The sequence below is a fragment of the Schistocerca cancellata genome, chromosome 2, assembly GCF_023864275.1.
Source record: "Schistocerca cancellata isolate TAMUIC-IGC-003103 chromosome 2, iqSchCanc2.1, whole genome shotgun sequence".
Classification (NCBI taxonomy): Eukaryota; Metazoa; Arthropoda; class Insecta; order Orthoptera; family Acrididae; genus Schistocerca; species Schistocerca cancellata.
The window spans coordinates 546025058-546052183 of NC_064627.1; the positions used below are offsets into that span (position 1 = coordinate 546025058).

Sequence of the window (27126 nt, forward strand, 5' to 3'; positions counted from 1 at the left end):
GACATCACACACATCCATGCCCGAGGCAGGATTCGAACCTGCGACCGTAGCGGTCACGCGGCTCCAGACTGTAGCGCCTTTAACCGCTTGGCCACACCGGCCGGCTATCGTCTCAGTTATGTGACTGTATTTGTGATTTCCTGTCAGAGAGGTCACAGTTCGTAGTAACTGACGGAAAGTCATCGAGTAAAACAGAAGTAATTTCTGGCGTTCCGCAAGGTAGTGTTATAGGCCCTTTGCTGTTCGTTATCTATATAAACAATTTGTGAGACAATCTGAGTAGCTGTCTTCGGTTGTTTGCAGATGACACTGTCATTTATCTACTGATAAAGTCATCAGAAGATCAAAACAAACTGCAAAACGATTTAGAAGAAATATCGGAATGTTGCGAAAAGTGGCAGTTGACCCTAAATAACGAAAAGTGTGAACTCATCCACATGAGTGCTAAAAGGAACTCGTTAAACTTCTGTTACATGATAAATCAGTCGAATCTAAAAGCCGTAAATTCAACTAAATACTTAAGTATTACAATTACGAACAACTTAAATTAGAAGGAACACATAGAGAATGTTGTGGGGAAGCCTAACCAAAGACTGCGTTTTATTGGCAGGACACTTAGAAAATGTAACAGATCTACTAAGGAGACTGCCTACACTACGCTTGTCCGTCCTCTTTTAGACTACTGCTGCGCGGTGTGGGATCCTTACCAGATAGGACTGACGGAGTACATCGAAAAAGTTCAAAGAAAGGCAGCACGTTTTGTGTTATCGCGAAATATGGGAGAAACTGTCACAGAAATGATACAGCGTTTGGGCTGGAAATCATTAAAAGAAAGGTGCTTTTCGTTGCGACGGAATCTTCTCACGAAATTCCAATCACCAGCTTTTTCCTCCGAATACGAAAATATTTTGTTGACACCTACCTACATAGGGAGGAACGATCACCACGATAAAATAAGGGAAATCAGAGCTCGTACGGAAAGATATAGGTGTTCGTTCTTTCCGCGTGCTATACGAGATTGGAATAATAGAGAATTGTGAAGGTGGTTCGATGAACCTGTAACGTCTACGCTCTCGCGTACGTTAACTCTTTAAAGTCTGTACTATGGTAAGTTGATGGGCTTCACCTTATAAGAAAGGATTTTAGTAAATATGTTGACCGCGTGTACCTGAATGGAGGCAAAATCAGACTTACACCCACTCAGTAACAACAACGAGACGTCAAGCAAGTCTAAATCGCAACTGCACGTTAGGACGGACAAGAAACATACACAGCAGATGTTACCAATTTTTAATAATACGGTCGCCAGCCTAGTTAGGCATAAACTGAGCTTCTTCCCTGTACAAGAGGAAGTACGTTCAAGCATAACAACACGTAGTAACATTGCATTATATGGTAAACTTAAGAACCAGAAAAATCTACTGAACTAATATTTTCACTTTCTGTACTAATTTGGACAAGCTATAAATACACAACATTACACTATAATGATTACTACAAACTGCGTTTTGTCTATTGATCCGACTGAAATCGGGCATAGGTTACCCTAGAAATAGCACTTTTGAAACACACATACAATGTCAATTTTAAGAAGGGTAAAACACTGATAAATTTAAGTTTTATATTGACTTTAACTTTGCTGGTCAAAGCAGTTCAGTGCACTTCAGGATTCAAATGAATAGAAAAGAAAGAAATGAGAAAGGGGGGGGGGCTGAAACTGTTATGATCACTGTAGTGAAAGTTTGATCATTGAGAACCTTAAGCATTCTAGATTTCCAATATATGATTTACCACACTTTTTGTCTTATTTCCTGCTCATTTAACTACCGTCATTTTCGTCTCAATTTAAATAAACTTCATTACTAAACCAATTTCAATATTATCTTCCAACTTGGTCAGACCTATATTATTCGTCCAGTATTTCATTAACAACAAAGTTCTTTAAACATCATTCTAACATAGATAAGTCTACAGGTAATTATTATTAACATAAACTTTAAATCTTCATCTTGGGATACTAGGATTGCGCAACATGTGGAAAGGACCCTGTCTAGGTTAATTGTGAGGATAATTAATTGATAAGACAGTTCTGGTAAAATTTAAGTTGTTATTGAACAGTATGTAGCAAAAGTGACACTGGTCCACACGAGTACAGTACTGAAAGTTTCAACCTGTTCGTATCGATGAGGCGGTCGGCAGGCGGCGAGATGGCGAGGCACAAAGCACACGTGCAATTACAGCAATGGCTCATGAAATATCGGCACTTTACTTCTTCATGGCGTCGCAATGCTTTTCCATTTAGTGCCTGTGGAATATTGTCATGCTGTATAGACGTCGGAAACAGCGCATCCGAGGCTCAATGAAACCACTTTTTCAGGAGAGCCTCCTCGATCCAGCACGTTTCTCAGATCGATGCCCAACTCCGACTACTACTGCTGAGCCCGTTGTGCCGTGCAGCGCCCGTGTGCATTTCCCCGCGCTCGCCTGCCTCCACCTTTTACCGCTCCCCTACAGATAGGGTATTCACCAAAGGTTTTACATTCCACATAATCTAATACATTGCCTACGTATGGACCAGGCGTACAATTACATCTTTCACATCTTACAATATTTCCAACATTAGTTCCACTTCCCTTTGATTACAACATTACTTGAAATTTGACATAAATATTAAAATTTACATCGAAAATTGTTTATAGCTTCTTCAACATAATGGCATGAAACAAAAAAGAAATGAAATCAGAACATCGATTATACTAATTTATCGAAATTCAGAAGACAAAATTTTATTACATATACAGTAGGATAGCGTTAGTGTTGTTACAAACCCTCTGCAAGGCACTTAAATATGATTTGCAGAGTATTCATGTACATGTACATGTAGAGGCCGGTTTGCTGGCTAGGGGTGCAGGGGGAAGGGTGGCAGTTGTAGTTGTAGCAGCCAGCTGGAAGTAGCTCACGCTGAAGGGTACATGGAGATGTGAATTGGGAGGGGGTGACAGAACGGAGGAAGGGAAAACTGTTAGGTGGAGGGCCGTGGGGACAGTAGGTTACCTGAGATTGAGAAGATGCCACGACGATTATGGGAGAGTAGGATGTGTTGTGTGGATAACTTCCATCTGTGTAGTTCAGAAAAGCTGGTGGTGGAGGGAAGGAACCACATGGGTTGAGTTGTAAAGCAGCCATTGAAATTGAGCATGTTGTGCTCAGTTGCATGTTGTGCCAGCAGGTGCTCATCTTTGTTGTTGATGACAGTTTGGCAATGGCCATTTATCCTGCTGGACAGATGGTTGGTATCACACCAATAAAAAAGGCTGCACCTTGTTTGCAGCGGAGTTAGTATGACATGCCTGCTTTCACAGATGGACCAGCCTCTGATGGGGTAGGATAAGCCTGTAACAATACTGTAGTAAATGATGCTAGGTGGATGTGTGGGGCAGGTTTTGCACCTTAGTCCCTCAAAAGGGTATGATCCTTATCACATGGGTTGGGTGTGGAAGTGGTATAGAGATGGACTATAATGTTTGTAGACCGTATGGGCGACGGAACACCACTTAGAGAGGGATGGAAAGGATCTGGGGTAGGATATCACTCATTTAAAGGTAGGATGAGATATAATCAAAGCCCTGGCGCAGAATACATTCAGTTGTTGCAGTCTGGTGTGGTAATGGATGACAGGGGGGTGCTCCTTTTTAGTTGATTATTGGGGGAAGTTGGAAGAATTGGGCGTATGTGAGGGTATGGCACATGAAATCTGTTTGTGAATTAGGTCTGGGGAGTACTGCCTGTCTTTGACGGCGTTTGTAAGGCCACCAGCATAATAGGCAAGAGAGTTCTCGTCATCACAGATATGTCATCCATGGGTGACTAGTTTGTATGGGAGGAATTTTTGGTGTGTAATGGATGGCAGCTGTTGAAATGCAAGTACTGTTGGTGGTTAGTGGGTTTAATGTGGACAGAGCTCTGAATGGATCTGTTCAAATGGTTCAAATGGCTCTGAGCACTATGGGACTTAACATCTATGGTCATCAGTCCCCTAGAACTGAGAACTACTTAAACCTAACTAACCTAAGGACAGCACACAACACCCAGTCATCACGAGGCAGAGAAAATCCGTGACCCTGCCGGGAATCGAACTCGGGAACCCGGGCGTGGGAAGAATGGATCTGTTAGTGAGGTGGAGGTCAACATACAGGAAGGTGGACCATGGGGTAGGAGAGGATCAGATGAAGTGAGAAAAGGTGTTGAGGATGTGCCGGAATGTGGTTAAGATGTCTTGGCCCTGAGTTTAGATTATTAATGAACCTGAACCAAACATGGTTGAAAGTTTTGAGAGGCTAGGAAGGTTTCCTGTAGATGGCACATAAATAGGTTGGAGTAGGACGTGCAGTGCAGGTGGCCAGGGCTGTGCTGCAATTTGTATGGATACCTTCCCTTCAAAGGAAAAGTAGTTGTGAGTCACTATGTAGTTGCCAAGATGTGTAAGGAATGATGTGGTGGGTTTGAAATCTGAAGGACTTTGGGAGAGGACTGTTCAATAGTGGCAAAGTTAGGGCATGAGGGATGTTGGTGTATAGCCCTCTAGCCCTCTAGCGACGAGCTGTAAACTTCCACGCTCTGGTCGGAAGCACATCTCGTTACACACGCCACGATATTACCCTCCTGTCACCGGTTTGCGCATTCCAGATTCCGGCTCGTTTCTTATTGAACGCCCCTTATATTATTGAGGAATGGTATCTTGTTCTTGTCCATATTACGCTCTTCTTAACAACAACAGAATAGTTATAGTAATTACACATTAATGTGACCACAGCATACGTTCGACATGAACGCGCAATAACCACTCACAGACGGTAGATGGCAGCACTAGCAGTGGCAGGCATATAAAGGATGCAGAGTGGGACGCAGGAAAAACTACAGTCGCTATCGTAACCCGGAAAATCAACGATTTATTTGAAATCCAAAAGGACATGACCATTGGCTTTCAGGAAAATGGCAGAATCATTTCCTAACCGGCTACGTTTATCTGTTAGCACGACGCTGTGGTTAAAGTACTCCGTGCATGGCAAAATGGCGCTATTCGAAACTGGCGTCAAGGTAACATTGGTGCACCACGGGCCATAGACGATAGGGATGAATAACGACTGTCGACATGTGTACGAGAGAACAGAGGCGCAACTGTTAAGCAACTCACCGCCCAGATGAACCATGCGCTACCAACAGTGTCTCCTCCTCAATGACCGTTCAGCGAACGTTGCTGTGTATGGGCCTCAGCAGCAGGCACATGGTTCAGACAACTGCGGTGACTTCTGTTCAGCGGCGATGAAGGCTGGATTTTGCACGCCACTACCGCAACATTGCTATCCCCATTGAAAGTAAGAAGAGTTGTAGGGTCTGCCGAATGGAATAGACAGTCTAATGAGAACAGAATATGGATTGAAAGTAAATCGAAGAAAAACCAAAGTAATGAGAACAGCGAGAAACTTAACATCATAATTGGTGACCACGAAGTAAATGAAGTTAAGGAATTCTGCTACCTAGGCAGCAGAATAACCCATGATGGACAAAGTAAGGAGGACATAAAAGCATACCAATATTGGCGAAAAGGACTTTCCTGGCAAAGAGAAGTCTACTAGTACCAAACATAGGCCTTAATCTGAGGAAGAAATTTATGGGAATGTATGTTCGGAGCACGGCATTGTATGATAATGAAACATGGAATGTGGGAATACCGGAAAAGAGGAGAATCGAAGCGTTTGAGATGTGGTGCTACAGAAGAATGTCGAAAATTAGGTGGACTCATACCATAAGGAATGAAGAGGTTCTCCAAAGAATTTGCCAGGACTGGAATAAGTGGAAAACACTGACAAGAAGGAACGGGATGGTAGGACATCTGTTAAGAAATCAGGGGATAACTTCCATGGTACTAGAGGTAGCTGCAGAGGATAAAAACTGTAGAGGAAACAGAAATAGGAATACATCCATCAAATAATTGAGGACGTAGATTGCAAGTGCTGCTCTGAGATTAAGAGGTTGGCACAGGAGAGGAATTCGTGACGGGCTGCAGCAACCAGTGAGACGACTGATGACCCTCTCCCCCCCCCCCCCCAAAAAAAAAAAACTACAACTGGACCACTGAGAGGCAACAGGTGGCCTTTTCAGATAACAGTTGGCCATTGGCGTGTACAGCATGAAACGCCTGAACGCACACATCCTGCAACAATCGTCCGAAGGGTCCAGGGCAGATGAGAGAGCGTTATGGTCTGGGGATTGTTTTCGTGGCATACCTTGGATGATCTCGTCGTTCTGGAAGGCACAATGGATAAACACAAATATGCATCTATCCTTGGAGACCATGTCCACCACTACATGCAGTTTGTTTTTCCTCAGCACGGCGCTATCTACCAGCAGGACAATGCAGCCTCTCACACAGATATGAGGAGCCATCTCGATGGGCTGTTCAACCGAGAAACCTATCTCATCAGACCACGGTACCGGAGATGGCATGGCTCCACACCCCTGTCGCTACCTTTCAGAACGTCATTGACTCTCTTCCTGCCAGTCTCACAGCGGTCCACTCTGAAACGTTTGTTTATCCGTGTCTTTGACATGTGGTCACATTAATGCGAGTGGTCATAGTAGAGTGAAGTGTTTCTTATGGTGCGTAGAATGATTTCAGTGCCTCTATTTAGAGATTTGTATGCTTTCTCACGAGAATTATGTGTGTTTTTCCAGCACCAGGTGTGTTCTTCATGTGCCACGTCCTTACCTCGCTACTGTTTATACAACTTGCACGAGGATGGCCGGATCTCATGGCCCAGTGGTGGGCGATGGATGCAACAGTCCCAAGTTTCAGTCCACGTCTGCCAAAGCTCTTTTATATCATCACGTGTGTTCTGATGCTCACAGCTTTGGGTAGGTAACTTTTTTCTTGGTCTCTTACATTTTAGGTTACAACATGTAAGTTTGTAACTGCAATAAACTTGAAGTATATTTTAGTATACAAAGAGTTATATTGTAATTTTATTCTGACGTATATCCAAAGACTGTGCACATTTTATACAAAGTATTGCAATAGTTGTACTTCTGCATTAGTAAGTATCCCGAAAGGAATTGCATCGATCTCTGATTTGTGCGTCTTCAGGTCTCTTTTAAAAAATTGTTTGCTACGTTTATTCTAAAGATAGAAGAGATGTTTATGAGGAAATTACCTAGTTGTTATGAACTTTTAGCACGAAGTAAATAGGTATGGCGCTAGATAGAAGTATTCAAAGATATTGCCAATAATAAATTTTTTAATCCAAAGGCATTTTCCTGTCAAATCTCCCATGAAAATGTGCTGGAGTATTACCTGTAAATCCGCCACGCAGCAAAGTGTTATAACGTATTACACTGCTTCACGTACAACGCTCGCTGCGTCCCTGGCGTTCATTGAGCTACGCCTGCCGCCTGACTGCAGTGTGTACAGTGGACTCGGATTCGGGAGGCTCAGATACCTACCTGGCCACAAAGATTTAGGTTTTCCTACATACCTGGATGGTTTCTTTCCAAAGGACACAGCCGATTTCCTATTCCATTTTTCGCTATGCAGAGCTTTTGCATCGTGACTTATGACCTCGTTGCGACGGGACATTAAACCATAATCTCCTTTTTTTAATGACTGGTGCCAAATGACGAGCGGCTCTAGAACTATGTGTGGTTGGAGTTTTCGTTCCCCGAAACTGGAACATTGGAATTCAGATTACTAACCACTTTAGGACGCCACTGGTACTGGTGGGTTTCAACGCAATACGAAATAAGAGAGCCTTGGCGGTTGCTCTTCTCGGTTATGTACCTGCACTGAAGAGTAAGAGAATATCTACTGTTGTTCGAAGCTTTGTTCTTTTATTTAAAATGGGTGAGGGAACGCCTGAGAAATAATTTACTTTCAATAACCTCCAAGAAACTCTCATGACTGGTACCCGTCAACTGGATATTTGACAAGATAGCTATTTTTCGAACTGTGTTACTCGTACATCACACCACAGTCTTCTGAACTGTCTGGGGTACCACGTGTCTATGAAGCACGTACTTTTATCTTTTTAAATTTTATGTATCACGTCGTTCTGTTCAACTACGATGTTAGCAAGAGTAACTCAAACAATTTTAGATGTGCGCATGCGCGAGTACTGCTTTGTTGTTTTCGCGTTTGCAACACCACATCACAAAATGGCGACTCCTGAATGTATAGCGTTTTGTGTTCTGCAGTTTACTAAGAGTGAATCCGCAATTTCAGTTCAGTGTGAATTTCTTTTAAAGCGTAGTTGTAATGCCCGATTTCGCAAATACATCCGCCGACGGTATGATGAATTCGACACGATCGGGTAAAGGGGCGACCAGCAGTGTCTGAAGAGTATGTTGATCCTCACAGAGCATCTTACTTTCGTAATCATAAGAATTCTGTTCAGAAAGCAAGTCTTGAACTTCAGTTGCCAAAGACGACAGTGTGGAGAGTTTTAAGAAGACGTTTGCACATGCGCCCATGCCGGTTGCAGTCGGTACCGTACTTGCTTTACAGCGACATGACTATGGTGTACGTTGCAACTTACAAGTGAACTGTTGCAGTGATAAGATGACTTTCTTCATCGTTTGGTGTTCAGTCATGAGGCAAGTTTTCATTTAAGTGGAAAGGTAAATATCCAAAATGTTCTTATCTGGGTGTCAGAACATCCTCGTGAAGTTGTATAATATCAAAGAGATTCCCATAAACTAATGGTTTCCTGCGTTGGTTCTTGACTTCAAGTGTACGGACAATTTCATTCGCTAAAGCGAACGCAATAGAGGTGACTCATATATGTTACAAGAATGGCTGTTTACCCAGTTAGAAGGTGAACCTGAAAACTTGGCGAGAAGATAGAGCCCTTCCCCATTGGCATCTCTTTGTATGAGAGTGGTTCAATGTCGGAGACCCTGACCGTTGGACTGGCTGTAATTGTCACTGGAGTCAACGTTCTCCTGACCTCACAATATGCGATTTTTTCTTTTGGTGCTTTATAAAAGATCGTGTGTACATTCAGCCACTATCTAATGATTTCCCATAATAGAGCCACAGAAGTGAGGAGGCTATTGCTTCCATTATTCTGGGCTTGTTAACTGAAGCGTGGAAGGAGCTGTATTTCAGGTTGGATGTGTGCCGCATAGCTTAATGTGGACGTATTGAACATTTATAAGACAAAGTGGGTTAGGTTACCTTCAATTTGATGTTTGATTTGTTGTACATAGTCTAAATTAAACTGCTGTAATGTACCATTGAAACTGGGACATTCTTTTATGGACATCTTATACATTACCGTACTTAAATCCATCTCAGTTCATTTAAGGAGCACGAGTTTCTTCAGTAGATGTCGTTAATGGGCTTTAGCGCGCAGACATTCGACCCCCAGATAACCGATTCGAATCCTGGAGCAGGAAAAACTGTTGATCAACAACACTGAGCTGACAGCGGCAGAGAATTGGCAGTGTAAAGCCCCTCCCCTAGGTTACGTCCCAAACTTTGAAGAGTCTTTAGGGGTGATGGTGATACAACCAGTGGGTGGTGAACCAAGAGTAGTGCCAAAAGATTCACCGAAGATGAGGTCATCGAAGATGGTGGAGAAGCTCTGACTGGATTAGGATGGACTACCGGCCGTATCCATTTCAAAGGAGCACATCCGCCTTCGCCCTAAGGGATTTACAAAAGATACATATCGCAAAGCAGTAAATCGGGATAGCTGATAGGAAGGGGGATACATACCCTACTTCTCCCGAATGCGAGATCAACCACTTAATCACAGCGCCATTTCTTCCGCTTTGGATGGCGACATTGACCTCGGAGGTCGACAAGCACCGACTCTGTGCTAGCACGGCGTTTCATCTTCCCTCTTGTCACAGAACAAATTACAGATCTTAACAGTTCGTAGGAAGATGGCAACAAACTGCTCTAACAAGGAATTTATCCAGGAAAGCAATGAGGGATAACCCCGTTGCTTCCCGCGCTCACAACGCCACTAAGCCACTAGCTTTAACTTTTGAAAGCTCCTTCCGTCGCTCCTTCTGTTTAAGCTGTTGACGTGTAGTGTTTGCAGCGCGCACCGTGTGTGTGGTAGCTGGACGTACAAGTGTTCCACACAATCTTTCCACAGCGGAGCACATCCTGGCCAGGCTGTTCAACGTCGTCCACGCCTACGAGTGTTCCCCAGGCGGGCTGTCGTGGCTGCAGCTGTACCTGGCCAACGAGTTCCCGTCGGCCTACCACTACATCGGCTTCAGCTACTGGACCTCCGCCTGGCTCGCTACCATAAACACCGCGGCCACTTTCAGTTGGAACTACATGGACCTCTTCCTCATACTGATTAGCCTTGCACTTGCCGATCGCTTTGAACATTTCAATCAAGATATTGCTCGTGTATTTGACAGGGTAAGATATATATCCAGTGTAACACGATGTTATTTACGTTCCTACCTTGACATTTAAAATTATATCCATTATTATTCACAGGTATTCAGATGGAATTATTATATATCTACACTCCTGGAAATGGAAAAAAGAACACATTGACACCGGTGTGTCAGACCCACCATACTTGCTCTGGACACTGCGAGAGGGCTGTACAAGCAATGATCACACGCACGGCACAGCGGACACACCAGGAACCGCGGTGTTGGCCGTCGAATGGCGCTAGCTGCGCAGCATTTGTGCACCGCCGCCGTCAGTGTCAGCCAGTTTGCCGTGGCATACGGAGCTCCATCGCAGTCTTTAACACTGGTAGCATACCGCGACAGCGTGGACGTGAACCGTATGTGCAGTAGACGGACTTTGAGCGAGGGCGTATAGTGGGCATGCGGGAGGTCGGGTGGACGTACCGCCGAATTGCTCAACGCGTGGGGCGTGAGGTCTCCACAGTACATCGATGTTGTCACCAGTGGTCGGCGGAAGGTGCACGTGCCCGTCGACCTGGGACCGGACCGCAGCGATGCACGGATGCACGCCAAGACCGTAGGATCCTACGCAGTGCCGTAGGGGACCGCACCGCCACTTCCCAGCAAATTAGGGACACTGTTGCTCCTGGGGTATCGGCGAGGACCATTCGCAACCGTCTCCATGAAGCTGGGCTACGGTCCCGCACACCGTTAGGCCGTCTTCCGCTCACGCCCCAACATCGTGCAGCCCGCCTCCAGTGGTGTCGCGACAGCCGTGAATGGAGGGACGAATGGAGACGTGTCGTCTTCAGCGATGAGAGTCGCTTCTGCCTTGGTGCCAATGATGGTCGTATGCGTGTTTGGCGCCGTGCAGGTGAGCGCCACAATCAGGACTGCATACGACCGAGGCACACAGGGCCAACACCCGGCATCATGGTGTGGGGAGCGATCTCCTACACTGGCCGTACACCACTGGTGATCGTCGAGGGGACACTGAATAGTGCACGGTACATCCAAACCGTCATCGAACCCATCGTTCTACCATTCCTAGACCGGCAAGGGAACTTGCTGTTCCAACAGGACAATGCACGTCCGCATGTATCCCGTGCCACCCAACGTGCTCTAGAAGGTGTAAGTCAACTACCTTGGCCAGCAAGATCTCTGGATCTGTCCCCCATTGAGCATGTTTGGGACTGGATGAAGCGTCGTCTCACGCGGTCTGCACGTCCAGCACGAACGCTGGTCCAACTGAGGCGCCAGGTGGAAATCGCATGGCAAGCCGTTCCACAGGACTACATCCAGCATCTCTACGATCGTCTCCATGGGAGAATAGCAGCCTGCATTGCTGCGAAAGGTGGATATACACTGTACTAGTGCCGACATTGTGCATGCTCTGTTGCCTGTGTCTATGTGCCTGTGGTTCTGTCAGTGTGATCATGTGATGTATCTGACCCCAGGAATGTGTCAATAAAGTTTCCCCTTCCTGGGACAATGAATTCACGGTGTTCTTATTTCAATTTCCAGGAGTGTATTATAAAGTCGCAGACGAGTGTGTGTAAGCCACCCAACGAAATGAGTATGTTAATCTTACGGTAAAGGGAGCAACGGATAACGGAGATTTACTTCATCCCAGTTTCATTGCACTAATCAGATCTCTGAAAGAAAAGTCAGGCCACATAATGTGTGGAACGAAAAGGGTAGTAGGGGAGGGGAGAAACACGAAGAACACAGTGGTCATCAGTAGCATGTTCTGCAACCTACTCCAACTCAGAACAGTGAGGTTTACGAACAAGACATGCAGTATACAACATCTTAAGGATGCATTTACATCACAGCAACTATTAGTCACCCTCATAGAGAGGCGTCAGTGAGTTCTCAACTTGTTCGTGCGACTCAGCAACACATTCCTTTTGTGCAAGCGGTGCAGCATCCAACAAGTTACTTTATTTACTTATTCATTCGAGACATAAAGAAATACATACTTATTAACATTAAAAGCAAATGAAAAAAAGTAATCAAGTTACATTACTGTTGAGCAAAATCTTGCAACTTCAATGGCTCTCGGAGTTGCAAGCAGATGATCTTCTGTCCAGGATGCAGGGAACAGTTGGCAATCCACCGTTTGCGGTTCTCCACAATGACAATTGGTGGTATCCACAGGGAATTGCCATTTATGGAGGCTACTCCCGGATATTCCTGCTCCAGAAGGAAGACGGTTGATTGACCTCAACACGATCCAAATCTGTTATGACCAACGGGAGGATTTCCGAACGGAGAAGCGAGGTAGTTATTGTCAAGTCGAGAAATTTACGATTGTTTGCGTACTGTAACTGCCGCTGTATGCAAGACTGAAGTGGCTTTGAGGAAACTTCTTCTGGATCTCAACTTTGGAACTGCTGCAACGCACCCATGTAATGGATGCGCTTCCTGATGAGACCGAATTGTTCTCTCTGTGTTGACAGCTACTTCACGACGTATAACCGGTTGTGCTATGCCTGTGAACCGGTGCAAAAAATGGTTCAAATGGCTATGAGCACTATGGGACTTAACTTCTTAGGTCATCAGTCCCCTAGAACTTAGAACTTCTTAAACCTAACTAACCTAAGGACACCACACACTTCCATGCCCGAGGCAGGATTCGAACCTGCGTCCGTAGCGGTCGCGCGGTTCCATACTGTAGCGTCTAGAACCGCTCGGCCACCCCGGCCGGCTGAACCGGTAGAATTTTACAAATGGCGTAGGTTTAAGACAGCCTAGATGTTTAATTAGTGCCTTGTCAATGTATTTGCGTGGATAGATTTGCACCCAACTGCACATATACCCTGCAGCACTGTAATTTGTTGCTAGGGTTGTCGTTCTCATGATTTGTAGTCGATAGCCACAGGTCATGCAAGTGATCTTGTGAAAGATGTTGTTTATAACTTCCAGTTTTATTTACGTATTCTTGCGATGGTGCTTGTATGTCACAGTACGACCCAGAGTGGCTCCCAGATATTTTGGATCGGACGTATTTCTAACTGTATGCATTCCCAGAAAATCATTTTTTAGAAGAAACTAAACAAGTCGAAACACGGAATCCCTACTAGCATCATCACTATCCTCGCATCAGAAAACGGAACAATATACAGAGCCATCATGGAGTTTTTGAGAGATTGTACCTTGCTCGTATTTTTAAGTACCTCTACCGCCCCTTGTACAGGCAGGCGATAGTGCTGCATTTACGTATTTCATCCATAGTTTATGGGAACTATCATGCAACCAGAAGTAAATTAGCAACTTGAATTCAGAACTAATTATTGTATTCATACACTCCTGGAAATTGAAATAATAACACCGTGAATTCATTGTCCCAGGAAGGGGAAACTTTATTGACACATTCCTGGGGTCAGATACATCACATGATCACACTGACAGAACCACAGGCACATAGACACAGGCAACAGAGCATGCACAATGTCGGCACTAGTACAGTGTATATCCACCTTTCGCAGCAATGCAGGCTGCTATTCTCCCATGGAGACGATCGTAGAGATGCTGGATGTAGTCCTGTGGAACGGCTTGCCATGCCATTTCCACCTGGCGCCTCAGTTGGACAAGCGTTCGTGCTGGACGTGCAGACCGCGTGAGACGACGCTTCATCCAGTCCCAAACATGCTCAATGGGGGACAGATCCGGAGATCTTGCTGGCCAGGGTAGTTGACTTACACCTTCTAGAGCACGTTGGGTGGCACGGGATACATGCGGACGTGCATTGTCCTGTTGGAACAGCAAGTTCCCTTGCCGGTCTAGGAATGGTAGAACGATGGGTTCGATGACGGTTTGGATGTACCGTGCACTATTCAGTGTCCCCTCGACGATCACCAGTGGTGTACGGCCAGTGTAGGAGATCGCTCCCCACACCATGATGCCGGGTGTTGGCCCTGTGTGCCTCGGTCGTATGCAGTCCTGATTGTGGCGCTCACCTACACGGCGCCAAACATGCATACGACCATCATTGGCACCAAGGCAGAAACGACTCTCATCGCTGAAGACGACACGTCTCCATTCGTCCCTCCATTCACGCCTGTCGCGACACCACTGGAGGCGGGCTGCACGATGTTGGGGCGTGAGCGGAAGACGGCCTAACGGTGTGCGGGACCGTAGCCCAGCTTCATGGAGACGGTTGCGAATGGTCCTCGCCGATACCCCAGGAGCAACAGTGTCCCTAATTTGCTGGGAAGTGGCGGTGCGGTCCCCTACGGCACTGCGTAGGATCCTACGGTCTTGGCGTGCATCCGTGCGTCGCTGCGGTCCGGTCCCAGGTCGACGGGCACGTGCACCTTCCGCCGACCACTGGCGACAACATCGATGTACTGTGGAGACCTCACGCCCCACGTGTTGAGCAATTCGGCGGTACGTCCACCCGGCCTCCCGCATGCCCACTATACGCCCTCGCTCAAAGTCCGTCAACTGCACATACGGTTCACGTCCACGCTGTCGCGGCATGCTACCAGTGTTAAAGACTGCGATGGAGCTCCGTATGCCACTGCAAACTGGCTGACACTGACGGCGGCGGTGCACAAATGCTGCGCAGCTAGCGCCATTCGACGGCCAACACCGCGGTTCCTGGTATGTCCGCTGTGCCGTGCGTGTCATCATTGCTTGTACAGCCCTCTCGCAGTGTCCGGAGCAAGTATGGTGGGTCTGACACAACGGTGTCAATGTGTTCTTTTTTCCATTTCCAGGAGTGTATTATCTTCATCTTTCCCCCACGATAACCTCAAAGAATTGTATTTATTGTCACTTATCGTGATGTGTTGGCTGTTATCAACTGGTGGTATAAAAAACCGGTGAGACAAGAACCCAAAAGTAGGGACGTAAAGAGAAACCAAGAAGACGCAAATTTTCAGTCATTAAATAAGAATATCCTTATGATGTAGACTCTAAGGAAAAAAAGACGCACCACGAAGGAGTTATTCAGATTGGTCATAAATTGATATTAATACAACTGTCGACGGAAAATGCAAAATTGTAAATTTCGGTGGCCGATGGATGAATGTGTGACGCAATGCCATTTGTTTGTAAATTTTGTTCTGGACTTCATCCTTTTCTTTCATTATTTTTGGCCCGCGTTTTGTGAGCCGTGCAAGGAGGCCATCTCGATGTTTCCCTAAACGAGCGTAGGAAATCACCTTAAAACAATACTGCGGCATTACGGTATATGAGAGCTACTGTCGTGTTGCATGTTCTACTGAGTGTCTTCGTGCTTGTCAAACCCTAGCTTGGCCAAGAAGGTCGTCAGATCTCTCCGCAGCTGAGAATGTTTGGAGGATTATGAGCAGGGCCCTCCAACCAACTCGGGATTATCACAATATAAAGGACAGAATTTGGAACGTTATCCCTCAGGAGGACATCCAACAACTACACTCATGCTCATAAATTAAGGATAATTGCTGAATGTGGTGCCAGAAAACGTGGCACTACACAAAACTGGCGCTAATAGCATAGGCACATAGGGAACACACACGACACAGATCAGTAAGTCCACGGTATTGGTGATAAGTTGAGAAAACCGTCCAGAAACACATGTGCTACAAAACTCAACTGTTTCCTGCACATGTACCCCGACATCAATATGGGATATGATCACCATGCACACGTACACAGATCGCACAACGGGTTGGCATGCGCTGAATCAGGTGGTCGAGCAGTTACTGGGGTATAGCCTCCCATTCTTGCACCAGTGCCTGTCGGAGCTCCTGAAGTGTCGTAGGGGTTTGAAGACGTGCAGTGATACGTCGACCGAGAGCATCCCAGACGTGCTCGATGGGGTTTAGGTCTGGAGAACAGGCAGGCCACTCCATTCGCCTGATATCTTCTGTATCTAGGTACTCATCCACGTTGGCAGCTCGGTGGGGCCGTGCGTTATCATCCATCAAGAGGAAGGTGGGACCCACTGCACGCCTGAAAGGGCGGACATACTGGTGCAAAATGACGTCCCGATAGACCTGACCTCTGTCAAGGACATGCAGGGGTGTAGGTGCACCAGTCATAATCCCACCACACATCATCAAACTACGACCTCCATACAGGTTCCTTTCAAGGACATTAAGGGGTTGTTATCTGGTTCCTGGTTCACGCCAGATGACAACCCGACGAGAATCACTGTTCAGCCTATACCTGGTCTCGTCCGTGAACATAACCTGGCACCACTGTTCCAATGACCATATACTGTGTTCTTGACACCAGGCTTTACGGGCTCTCCTGTGACCAGAGTACAGTGGAATGCACCTTGAAGGTCTCCGGGCGAATAAACCATGTCTGTTCAGTTGTCTGTGTGTTTGGAGACAACTGTTCCAGTGGCTGCGGTAAGGTCCCGAGCAAGGCTACCTGCAGTAGTCCGTGGCCGTCTGTGGGCGCTGATGGTTAGATGTCGGTCTTCTTGTCGTGTTGTACACTGTGGACGTCCTGTACTGTAGCGCCTGGATACGTTCCCTGTCTGCTGGAATCGTTGCCATAATCTTGAGATCACACTCTGTGGCACACGGAGGGCTCGTACTATGACCTGCTGTGTTTGACCAGCCTCCAGTCGCCCTAGTATTCTACTCCTCATAACGTCATCAATATGTGTTCTCTGAGCCATTTTCAACACATAATCACCATTAGCACGTTTGAAAACGTCTGCACACTTACTCGCTGCACCGTACACTGACATGCACCAACACATATCTGCGTATGTGTACTGCTACCAGCGCCACCGTACGACGACCGCAGGTCAAATGCACTGCATGGTTATACCCAGAGGTGATTTAAACCCGCAAACCGCCCACCAGAGCGTTGTTTCATCGTGTGTCAGTATTATCCTTAATTTATGAGCATGAGTGTATATCAGTCAAGGCCAGGCCGAATAAACGCTTGCGTAAGGGATAGAGGTGGACCAACTCGTTACTGACTTGCTCAGTTCGTGAAGCTCTTTGTCTTGAATAGATGGTACAATTATTCTGAAATTGCAGTCGTCAGTCGTTCTACGTTATAAGGAAATGTGATTCTGCTATGAGCAAACACATTTTTTTTCTCTCTCTCTCCAGGCAGAACCGCATTTCCTATATTGCATACTAGGAAGTAAACGTGGACAAGGAAAGAGCTTCCACCACAAAATGATTGTAACAACCTGTTTGTCTGTACATGTACATCACGTCTACCGATTTCCTTGCCATTCGGATGATTTCTTCGTAGTACGTCTCCTTTTTGTCTTTGAGTGTATTATGAACCAAGTTGGTACACTGGTCCACCGGTAGTGGAAAGTCTTCGCTCTGTTCACCAAAAGTAACAGCTTTAAGCTGGTAGTAAAAGAATTCTGATGGGTGCCATACGGCTGAGTGTTTTCGACATGTACAGTTCAGGCATGTACTGAGTTGTCCATCGGCTGATTGCGATCTCCTGTCGCAACGAATTCAAACTTTCTTAGTTGCTACGTTCAGAAATTTTTTGGAAATTCCGTGTACTCGGCCATTTTGTTAGCAGTACCTAAGAGTGGGGACATTTGGCGTCCACCTAATGCTCACGCGGGACAGGTCATGACATTCCTAAAACCGAGATATCTGGCAACACTATGTATCATCTAGGTAATGAGGCGCTGATCACATAGTATGTACACCAATAAAAGAAAATAAGGCTTACTCAATAAATAAATCTTGATTAATCTTTTGGAGAAAGGTGTCACAGAGAATGCGCAGTATGTTGATGAAACAACTGCTTTCATTCTTCAAGCGTTTGACGACTGTGGATGAAATAGTCCAGTAAGTAGCCAATTGTCGTGGCGAAACAGTAACAGGCAGGAGTGGAGCGACGACCTGTAGATTCCGCAGTCATGTAACTCCCGTCTGCAAGGCTGCCGAAGCCCGAAGTACGAAACTGTGAATCCTTAAGTCACCTCCTACGTCGCCCATTGCAGTCGGTGTGGCTATTGCGCCGTCAGTGGCAAATTCCACAGCTCGCTGTGATGTATCCCTTGCCTCTTCTAATAGATTAATCGAATTAATACTTATGTGGATGTGGTCCTCTTAGGTAACATTGTCACAGAAAGAGTAATCATTACCTAGAATTTTGAAGTTTTTGTATTGCACAACTAACGTATATTCAACGAGCACTAGACAGCGGCTGAGATTTTCGGTTACTTGTTATGGCACCAGTGTCCGTAGCATCTGTCCTTAAACCAGTTTAGTCTTTTCTGCGCTGATACGTAATTCATAAGCACCCTGTAGTCAGAGACCCAGATTTCCCTAACCGAACACAGGAGGCGAGAGTAGAAGCCAGTGCGCTACCTCGGTATAGGCAATCCATCGAACTAATTGCAAAGTGCGCTGTTGTCTCGTTGCCACAACGAAAGATTTTTGAGTACCGGCTGAGCAGTCGTGTTTCGCCACGCTAAAGAATGCTTTGCCGTGCTCATCCACCAACTGTTACCACTGTAGCCTAGAGGTGACGTGGAGGTGCTCCATCCAAGTACTGTATTTCGCACGCTCAGTGATACGATATGATACGTCGGCTTTGTGTGTCAGCAGCAGTGAACTCACCATCTTCTGTATGGGTCCAGCAGTGATCAATCACGATTATATCGGCCTCTCCACAGCTGGATTCAGCGCGTCGGTATCACACCTAAGGCACGTGGCACAAGTTGAAAGAAACAACTCATCGACGCTGTCTGCGGAAAATGGTGAAAGCTTTAGCTGATAAGGTCTTGACAAATGCTGATTACGGAATCTTTGATCATTTACCTTACAATATAAAATATCTTGCACATACGAAAGCTAAGTGTGAAAACAAATTACCCAAGTTCCTCGTGGAAAACTACTACTACGGTGTAAAATAAATTATATTAAAAATTTGTCGCTTATCTAGTGGAAACAATCGAATACTTGCTGCTGTTGTTAAGATATATATTTTTATACTCGTATGTAATAAATGAGTATGCAACATACACTACTGGTCATTAAAATTGCTACACCATGAAGAAATGCAGATGATAAACGGGTATTCATTGGACAAATTTATTATACTAGAACTCACATGTGATTACATTTTCACACAATTTGGGTGCATTGATCCTGAGAAATCAGTACCTAGAACAACCACCTCTGGCCGTAATAACGGCCTTGATACTCCTGGGCATTGAGTCAAACATAGCTTGGATGGCGTGTACAGGTACAGCTGCCCATGCAGCTTCAACACGATACCACAGTTCATCAAGAGTAGTGACTGGCGTATTGTGACGAGCCAGCTGCTCGGCCACCATTGACCAGACGTTTTCAGTTGGTGAGAGATCTGGAGAATGTGCTGGCCAGGGCAGCATTCGAACGTTTTCTGTATCCAGAAAGGCCCGTACAGCACCTGCAACATACGGTCGTGCGTTATCCTGCTGAAATGTAGGGTTTCGCAGGGATCGAATGAAGGGTAGTGCCACGGGTCGTAACACATCTGCAATGTAACGTTCACTGTTCAAAGTGCCGTCAATGCGATGAAGAGGTGACCGAGACGTGTAACCAATGGCACCCCATACCATCACGTCGGGTGATACGCCAGTATGGCGATGACGAATACACGCTTCCAATGTGCGTTCACCGCCATGTCGCCAAAACCGCATGCGACCATCATGATGCTGTAAACAGAACCTGGATTCATCCGAAAAAATGACGTTTTGCCATTCGTGCACCCAGGTTCGTATTTGAGTACACCATCGCAGGTGCTCCTGTCTGTGATGCAGCGTCAAGTGTAACCGCAGCCATGGTCTCCGAGCTGATAGTCCATGCTGCTGCAAATGTCGTCGAACTGTTCGTGCAGATGGTTGTTGTCTTACAAACGTCCACATCTGTTGACTCAGGGATCGAGACGTGGCTGCACGATCCGTTACAGCCATGCGGATAAGATGCCTGTCACCTCGATTGCTAGTGATATGAAGCCGTTGGGATCCAGCTCGGCGTTCCGTATTACTCTCCTGAACCAGCCGATTCCATATTCTGCTAACAGTCACTGGATCTCGACCAACGCGAGCAGAAATGTCGCGATACGATAAACCGCAATCGCGATACGCTACAATCCGACCTTTATCAAAGTCGTAAACGTGATGGTACGCATTTCTCCTCCTTACACGACGCATCACAACACCGTTTCACCAGGCAACGCCGGTCAACTGCTGTTTGTGTGTGAGAAATCGGTTGGAAACTTTCCTCATGTCAGCACGTTGTAGGTGTCGCCACCGGCGCCAACCTTGTGTGAATGCTCTGAAAAGCTAATCATTTGCATATCACAGCATCTTCTCCCTGTCGGTTAAATTTGGCGTTTGTAGCACGTCATCTTCTTGGCGTAGCAATTTTAATGGCCGGTAGTGTATTTAAATGTAAATGAATTAAATTATCTGAAAAATAACTTATTCCATATTATTTCGATGTATGTAGGTTATACATAAACATTGACGTAGATGAACGGTGTATAATATTCACTGTGCAGTCACAGTAATATGAGCACCTGTCGAACGGCTGAATAACCACCTTTTGCAGCGTAAACAACTGCGAAACGTGCAGGAAGAGCATCAGTGATGTTCTGGAAGGTACAGACAGAGATGTTCAGTCACTTGCAATCCAACGCCGTGGCTGGCTGCGCTGGGTCTCTCGGTTGAGTATCCTAGCGTAGGATGCATGGCGCGAAGAGCCCGATCTAGGTGGTCCCACAGATTCTCGACTGAGCTCAGATCAGGAGAGTTTTGTGGCCAGAAGAGTACGGTAAACTTATCCTGGTGATCTTACAACCACACAAGTACACTGTGAGCTATGTGACACTTTGCACTGACCTGCTGGTAGATGCCTTCGTGCCAAAGAAAAACATCCAAAGAATGTAAAATGAATGTGCGCAAAGGAAAATAATAAACGCTAAAATGATGATTTGGCCCTCTCCGACTACCCCCTGAAGCACATCTTAGGATCTCTTAATTCTATATATTACAATCTAAACATAAACGAATGATGAAGACAACTAATACCACTGAATCATAAACGTTGTTGTTCAATATATATATTTATTTTAGATTAAAATCAAACCTTTAAGTACAATTGTCTATATTTCCTGACTAAAATTATTAATTAATTGCCCAACTCTGCCCCTTATTATGACTGCACGATCTAATGTCAATAATGCGAAATGACTGACATCATCTACGTACCAAACACTAGAAGATACTACTGTCAAAGATGATCTACGGTGGTGTGGAACCTCAGTGGAAATAAACTAACGTGATCACAGCTGTTTAGCTTTATAGCCCTAATACGCCGAAGCAATTTGCGATGTCACCGTATCTACTGCGTCCGGTGCGTCGAAGTGATGGTTCTCGTACTCGTCTGCCATGATGGAAGAACTCCAGCCACAAATAAACTCTTTCAAACACTAGGACGGCAGAAGTCGGTCCTCTGACTAATCTACTCTGATGTCTTCTCCTCTCTGTGTTCTACAGACGAGAAACGCGAACTCCCAGCCACAAGGACGGAATTCAGATGTCGTCTCAACGAAAGGGAGAATAGGCAGAGGAAGTGCTCTCAATTACTGAACGCTGCGTCCTCGACGACGACTTCCATCCCGGAGGTGAAATCCAGAATCGTATAGGTTCGCAGCAGTACAGTGCCTAACTGTTCTAACTGTAAACTCTCCTGAGGGCAAAGACAGTAACTCTGTCTGTACCAACAAAGCTGATACCGAGCGACCGTCGCACACGGCCGCTCACAACAGAAGACCTCGTCTCTCCACCGCTGGCTCCCCGGCAAGGCTCGGCTCCCCACCATCGTAATTGCGAAAACGAATCATATTCCCGAAACTACGGGATATTCTCCCTCTCTACATATTCTTCCGAACGCCGATTAACCATATTTTAGTCTTTTAGTTGTCCAGCGCAGAAAGTTTGCGAGAAAATACCAATACTCATACAATGGTACGCTTCTGATGCATGATTTCCAAGGTGACGCTTCCTCGTTCCTCTCAGCTGCGTCCCAGATTTTCGTAGTTTCTGAAGTATAATCCTTCCCGTCCGGCTAGAATACTGGCCAGTCGCGACTCTACAGGGTTATTACAAATGACTGAAGCGATTTCACAGCTCTACAATAACTTTATTATTTGAGATATTTTCACAATGCTTTGCACACACATACAAAAACTCATAGAGTTTTTTTAGGCATTCACAAATGTTCGATATATGCCCCTTTAGTGATTCGGCAGACGTCAAGCCGATACTCAAGTTCTCCCACACTCGGTGCAGCATGTCCCCATCAATGAGTTCGAAAGCATTGTTGATGCGAGCTCGCATTTCTGGCACGTTTCTTGGTGGAGGAGGTTTAAACACTGAATCTTTCACGTGAAACTTGCTCGCACGCGTTCAACCGTTTCTTCGCTCACTGCAGGCCGACCCGTTGATTTCCCCTTACAGACGCATCCAGAAGCTTTAAACTGCGCATACCATCGCCGAATGGAGTTAGCAGTTGGTGGATCTTTGTTGAACTTCTTCCTGAAGTGTCGTTGCACTGTTATGACTGACTGATGTGAGTGCATTTCAAGCACGACATACGCTTTCTCGGCTCCTGTCGCCCTTTTGTCTCACTGCGCTCTCGAGCGCTCTGGCGGCAGAAACCTGAAAGTGCGGCTTCAGCCGAACAAAACTTTATGAGTTTTTCTACGTATCTGTAGTGTGTCGTGACCATATGTCAATGAATGGAGCTACAGTGAATTTATGAAATCGCTTCAATCATTTGTAATAGCCCTGTAATGTGCGCCAGCGCTCACGTGTCCCAACGTCCGTCTTGCTGCTTCCTGTATTTAAGCAGAACCAACACACCTGTGTGTGGCCTTCCGCCCAGGGCTTGAGTTCCTCCTGCAGTTTCATTTCCACTGTCGTTCCAACCTCTACTAGTATAGGCAATCATTCATTACGCCGTTCTGATAATAAAGATACTCCGTCACCTTTCATGCAATAAGCGTTAACAATTATTTACAAGGCGTACGTGACAGTGTCATTCTTCTTTATATATTCATATATACGATGTACAACGTATCACATGGTACCTAATTGTGTTTGTAGGTCACGGCAAAATATGTGGATGAGTGCTTGTAAGGTGCGAAATTATAGCCACCTTACAAGGAAACTGTATGTAGGGGTAGACATGGTCCCCAAGCAAACTTGTGTTGATCCATTTTGCCTTCTAGAACGACGAGATCGCCTAGGGAATGCCACGAAGACATTCCCCAGTTCATAACGCTCCCTCATCCGGCCTGACACATCTGGCGATGTTACAGAGTATTTGCTTTCTATCCGACCGATCAAGAAACTTGATTCATCGGAAAAGACCACCTGTCAGTGGACGTCCATTTGCGGTATTGGCTTTCAAATACCAATGTTTGTCGCCAGTGAACAGCAGTCATCGTGGGTGCAGAGGTCCACATGCAGCGACGTTCGCTGATCGGTCGTTGAGGAGACACGACAGCCGCTAGGTTGATCTGGGCGGTCAGTTGGGCACCAGTTGCACGTCTATTCGCCCGTACACGTGTTCGCAGCGGTTGTTCGCCTCTTTCATCTACGGCTCATTGTGCAACACAGTTGAATCGGCAGTTTATTTATTTCCTCTCTTACATCTAACCAGGCATTCTACTTATTTTACATTCATATGTTTTAGTAGGCATGTTAAACTACATCTCGCACAAAAAGTGAAATAAACAATTACAAAGGCACACCTGGAAAAATACATACATGCAGAGTTTATATTCGTAGATCATAAGTACTGTTATAATTAGAAATTATTGAAGAGACAGATTTTAGATAGGAGTGCTAGCAGCAGGGAGTATGAGGGATACTGATGGAGAAGGGAGGAGAAGAATAGAGAGACATGATGAAACATAATTAAGGAAATATAAGGGAAAAGAAGATTGCGTGGCTAATAGAGATAGATGAAGAGGAAGGCATCTCAGGAGCAAGATAGGAGACGCTAGCTTTGCTATTTGACAGATTAGAGGATTGGCCTTGTACATTAATTTTGTGGAGAACGTTATGAGAATGATAGTAGGAAATGCTTCAACTTCTTTTTAAAAGCAGCAGGAGATTGAATTTTGCGCAAGGTAAGGGGCAGTTTGTTCCAGAGGCGGACAGCGGCAACTGAGAAGGAGTTTGCAAAAGTTTTTGTTTTGCGAGTGGGCACAATTAGGATACCAAATAAGAGTGACCTCGTGTTTCGATTATGATGGCATGACAGGTTTTTAATCTCTGAAGCAAGGTACTGGGGTGCTTGTGCGTCGAGGAGTCGGTGAAGTAGACATAGAGTGTGGTCGTCACGCAATTTGTCCGGCCCCAGCCACCCTAGCTCGGAGTATGAAGCACTAACATGATCATATCGGCGAATGTTGCAGGTGTAACCTCGCACCTATGGAGCGAGCCAGGGTTCGATTCCCGGCCGGGTTGGAAATTTTCTCCGCTCGTGGACTGGTTACTGTGCTGTCATCTTTATCATTTCATCCTCATCGCCGGTACGTGAGTCTCCCAATGTGGCGTCGACTGCAGTAAGACTCGCACTCGGCGGCCGAACTTCCACGGATGGGGGCCTCCTGGCCAGCAGTGCCATGCCATCATTTCATTTCTGTTTTGCAAATCCCCCCAACACGTTTTATATACCCTCCCTTGCTACTGCTACTACCAGCCGTCTGTTAGGACTTATCGTACATTGTCGCCGAACATAGACAGTGGTTCAAATGGCTCTGATCACTATGGGACGCAACTGCTGTGGTCATAAGTCCCCTAGAACTTAGAACTACTTAAACCTAACTAATCTAAGGACATCACACACATCCATGCCCGAGGCAGGATTCGAACCTGCGACCGTAGCGGTCGTGCGGTTCCAGACTGTAGCGCCTTTAACCGCTCGGCCACTCCGGCCGGGACATAGACAGTGGTCACATTAATATGACTGCACTACGTACTAACAAATTAAAGTGTGACCCTTTGTTACAGAACGCTAACAAATTGAAGTAACATAAGCTGACTGGCATCCAAACTTTTTATGATCTGTAGAATGACACGCATTACCTTAAAATTGATGATGTAAACGATTTGCAGTAGTATTTAGACGACATGTCAAATTCCTATACACAAAATAATAACAGTAACAACAATAATAATAACAGCAATCAAATAACTAACTTACGTAATCTACAGTGCCTGGCAAAAAAAGAGAAATACCCGGAAGAGGTGGTCGGATGGTAGGAGACAAGTCCACCCTTCGGGCACAAACTGACGTTTGATCTATGGGTTGCCCATATGCAGGGCTTGGCTAGAGCAGCGACAATGGCGGGCTCCTTTGTATTTACAAAACCCACACAGCATTCACATAACCCACACAGATTCATCAGCACACACACACACACACACACACACACACACACACACACACTCCCACATCTTGCTCTCCGAATCACAACACAGTACTTTACCGCTACTTAAAATGAAACAGTCAATCAGTATGTGCGGCGGAGTTGGCCATCTTGTTGGCACCAAAACACTACTGTTATTTGATATTTTTACCCACTTTGTGCAAGGCAAAACAGAACCTCAAATTAAACGTCGCTAATCTGTATTAGTGTTCTGTCACAGTACAGTACACGTGTGGCTCACTTTACTGAAATTAAGCGTGTTCCTTACAGGTTAAGTTACAAATGTCGACGAATGTGGTTCGATCTTCGCAGCAAACTGAAACAGTACTTTAAAGAAACCATAAAATTTTCTATATCGTTGATTAAAATTGATGTTCGTATTTTGTGATGTCTTGCTGGGTGCACTTAAAATGGTGTTCTCCTCTTTTGCAGGCTGTGCCACAGAAAATTTGGCAGCGCATCCGTGAGAATTACTGCAGCCTGGCACACCTCGCCCACGCCACGAATGCGCGTATCAACAAAATTGTTCTGCTGTCATTCACAACTAATCTCTACTTCATTTGCTATCAGCTCCTCAACAGTCTCTCGTAAGTGTCCCACGAATTTCACAATATGCATCAAACACAGAGGCATAATTATACTGGATGCATCAGATGTACTCTTGCAAACGTCGGACGGGTATTCCACACCAAAACAAGAAAACCAGTAAAGGAAACGTATGCTCTGAAATCCGTTGTTTTTAGTTATTAACGAAAGAACACATTACAAAGTATTCAAGCCGGAAACACACACCAAAGCTTCCACACACGCAGGTACTTGTAGGATCACGGACTGTCACGCCCTCGGAACCTACCCGGACGGTGTCGCTGGTTTTGCGCACTTCTATTGCACTCTGATGGAGAATTTTTGCGTTATGAATGCCCTCTACATAGAACCAATAGTTTTAGATTTGTCCATAGATAGAGGTGGTAGCATAAACAAGAAAAATCAGTCCAATAAACATGGATCCGGAAATGCAAACTGTAGTGTCACCGCCAGACACCACACTTGCTAGGTGGTAGCTTTTAAATCGGCCGCGGTCCGCTAGTATACGACGGACCCGCGTGTCGCCACTGTCAGTGATTGCCGACCGAGCGCCGCCACACGGCAAGTCTAGAGACACTTACTAGCACTCGCCCCAGTTGTATAGCCGACTTAGCCAGAGATGGATCACTGACAACTACGCTCTCATTTGCCGAGACGATAGTTAGCATAGCCTTC

The 27126-nt window shown here is 45.7% G+C and overlaps 1 protein-coding gene across 1 annotated transcript in view; it reads left to right on the forward strand.

The window, feature by feature from the left end:
- The window catches only part of LOC126156121 (gustatory receptor for sugar taste 64e-like), a 66572-nt gene extending 40115 nt beyond the window's left edge, over positions 1-26457 (forward strand). The window contains exons 3-5 of the mRNA XM_049916278.1: positions 6736-6915; positions 10161-10435; positions 26299-26457. Coding sequence (XP_049772235.1) covers positions 6736-6915; positions 10161-10435; positions 26299-26457 — 614 coding nt within the window. The remainder of the gene's footprint in view (positions 1-6735; positions 6916-10160; positions 10436-26298) is intronic.
- Positions 26458-27126: the final 669 nt, after the last annotated feature.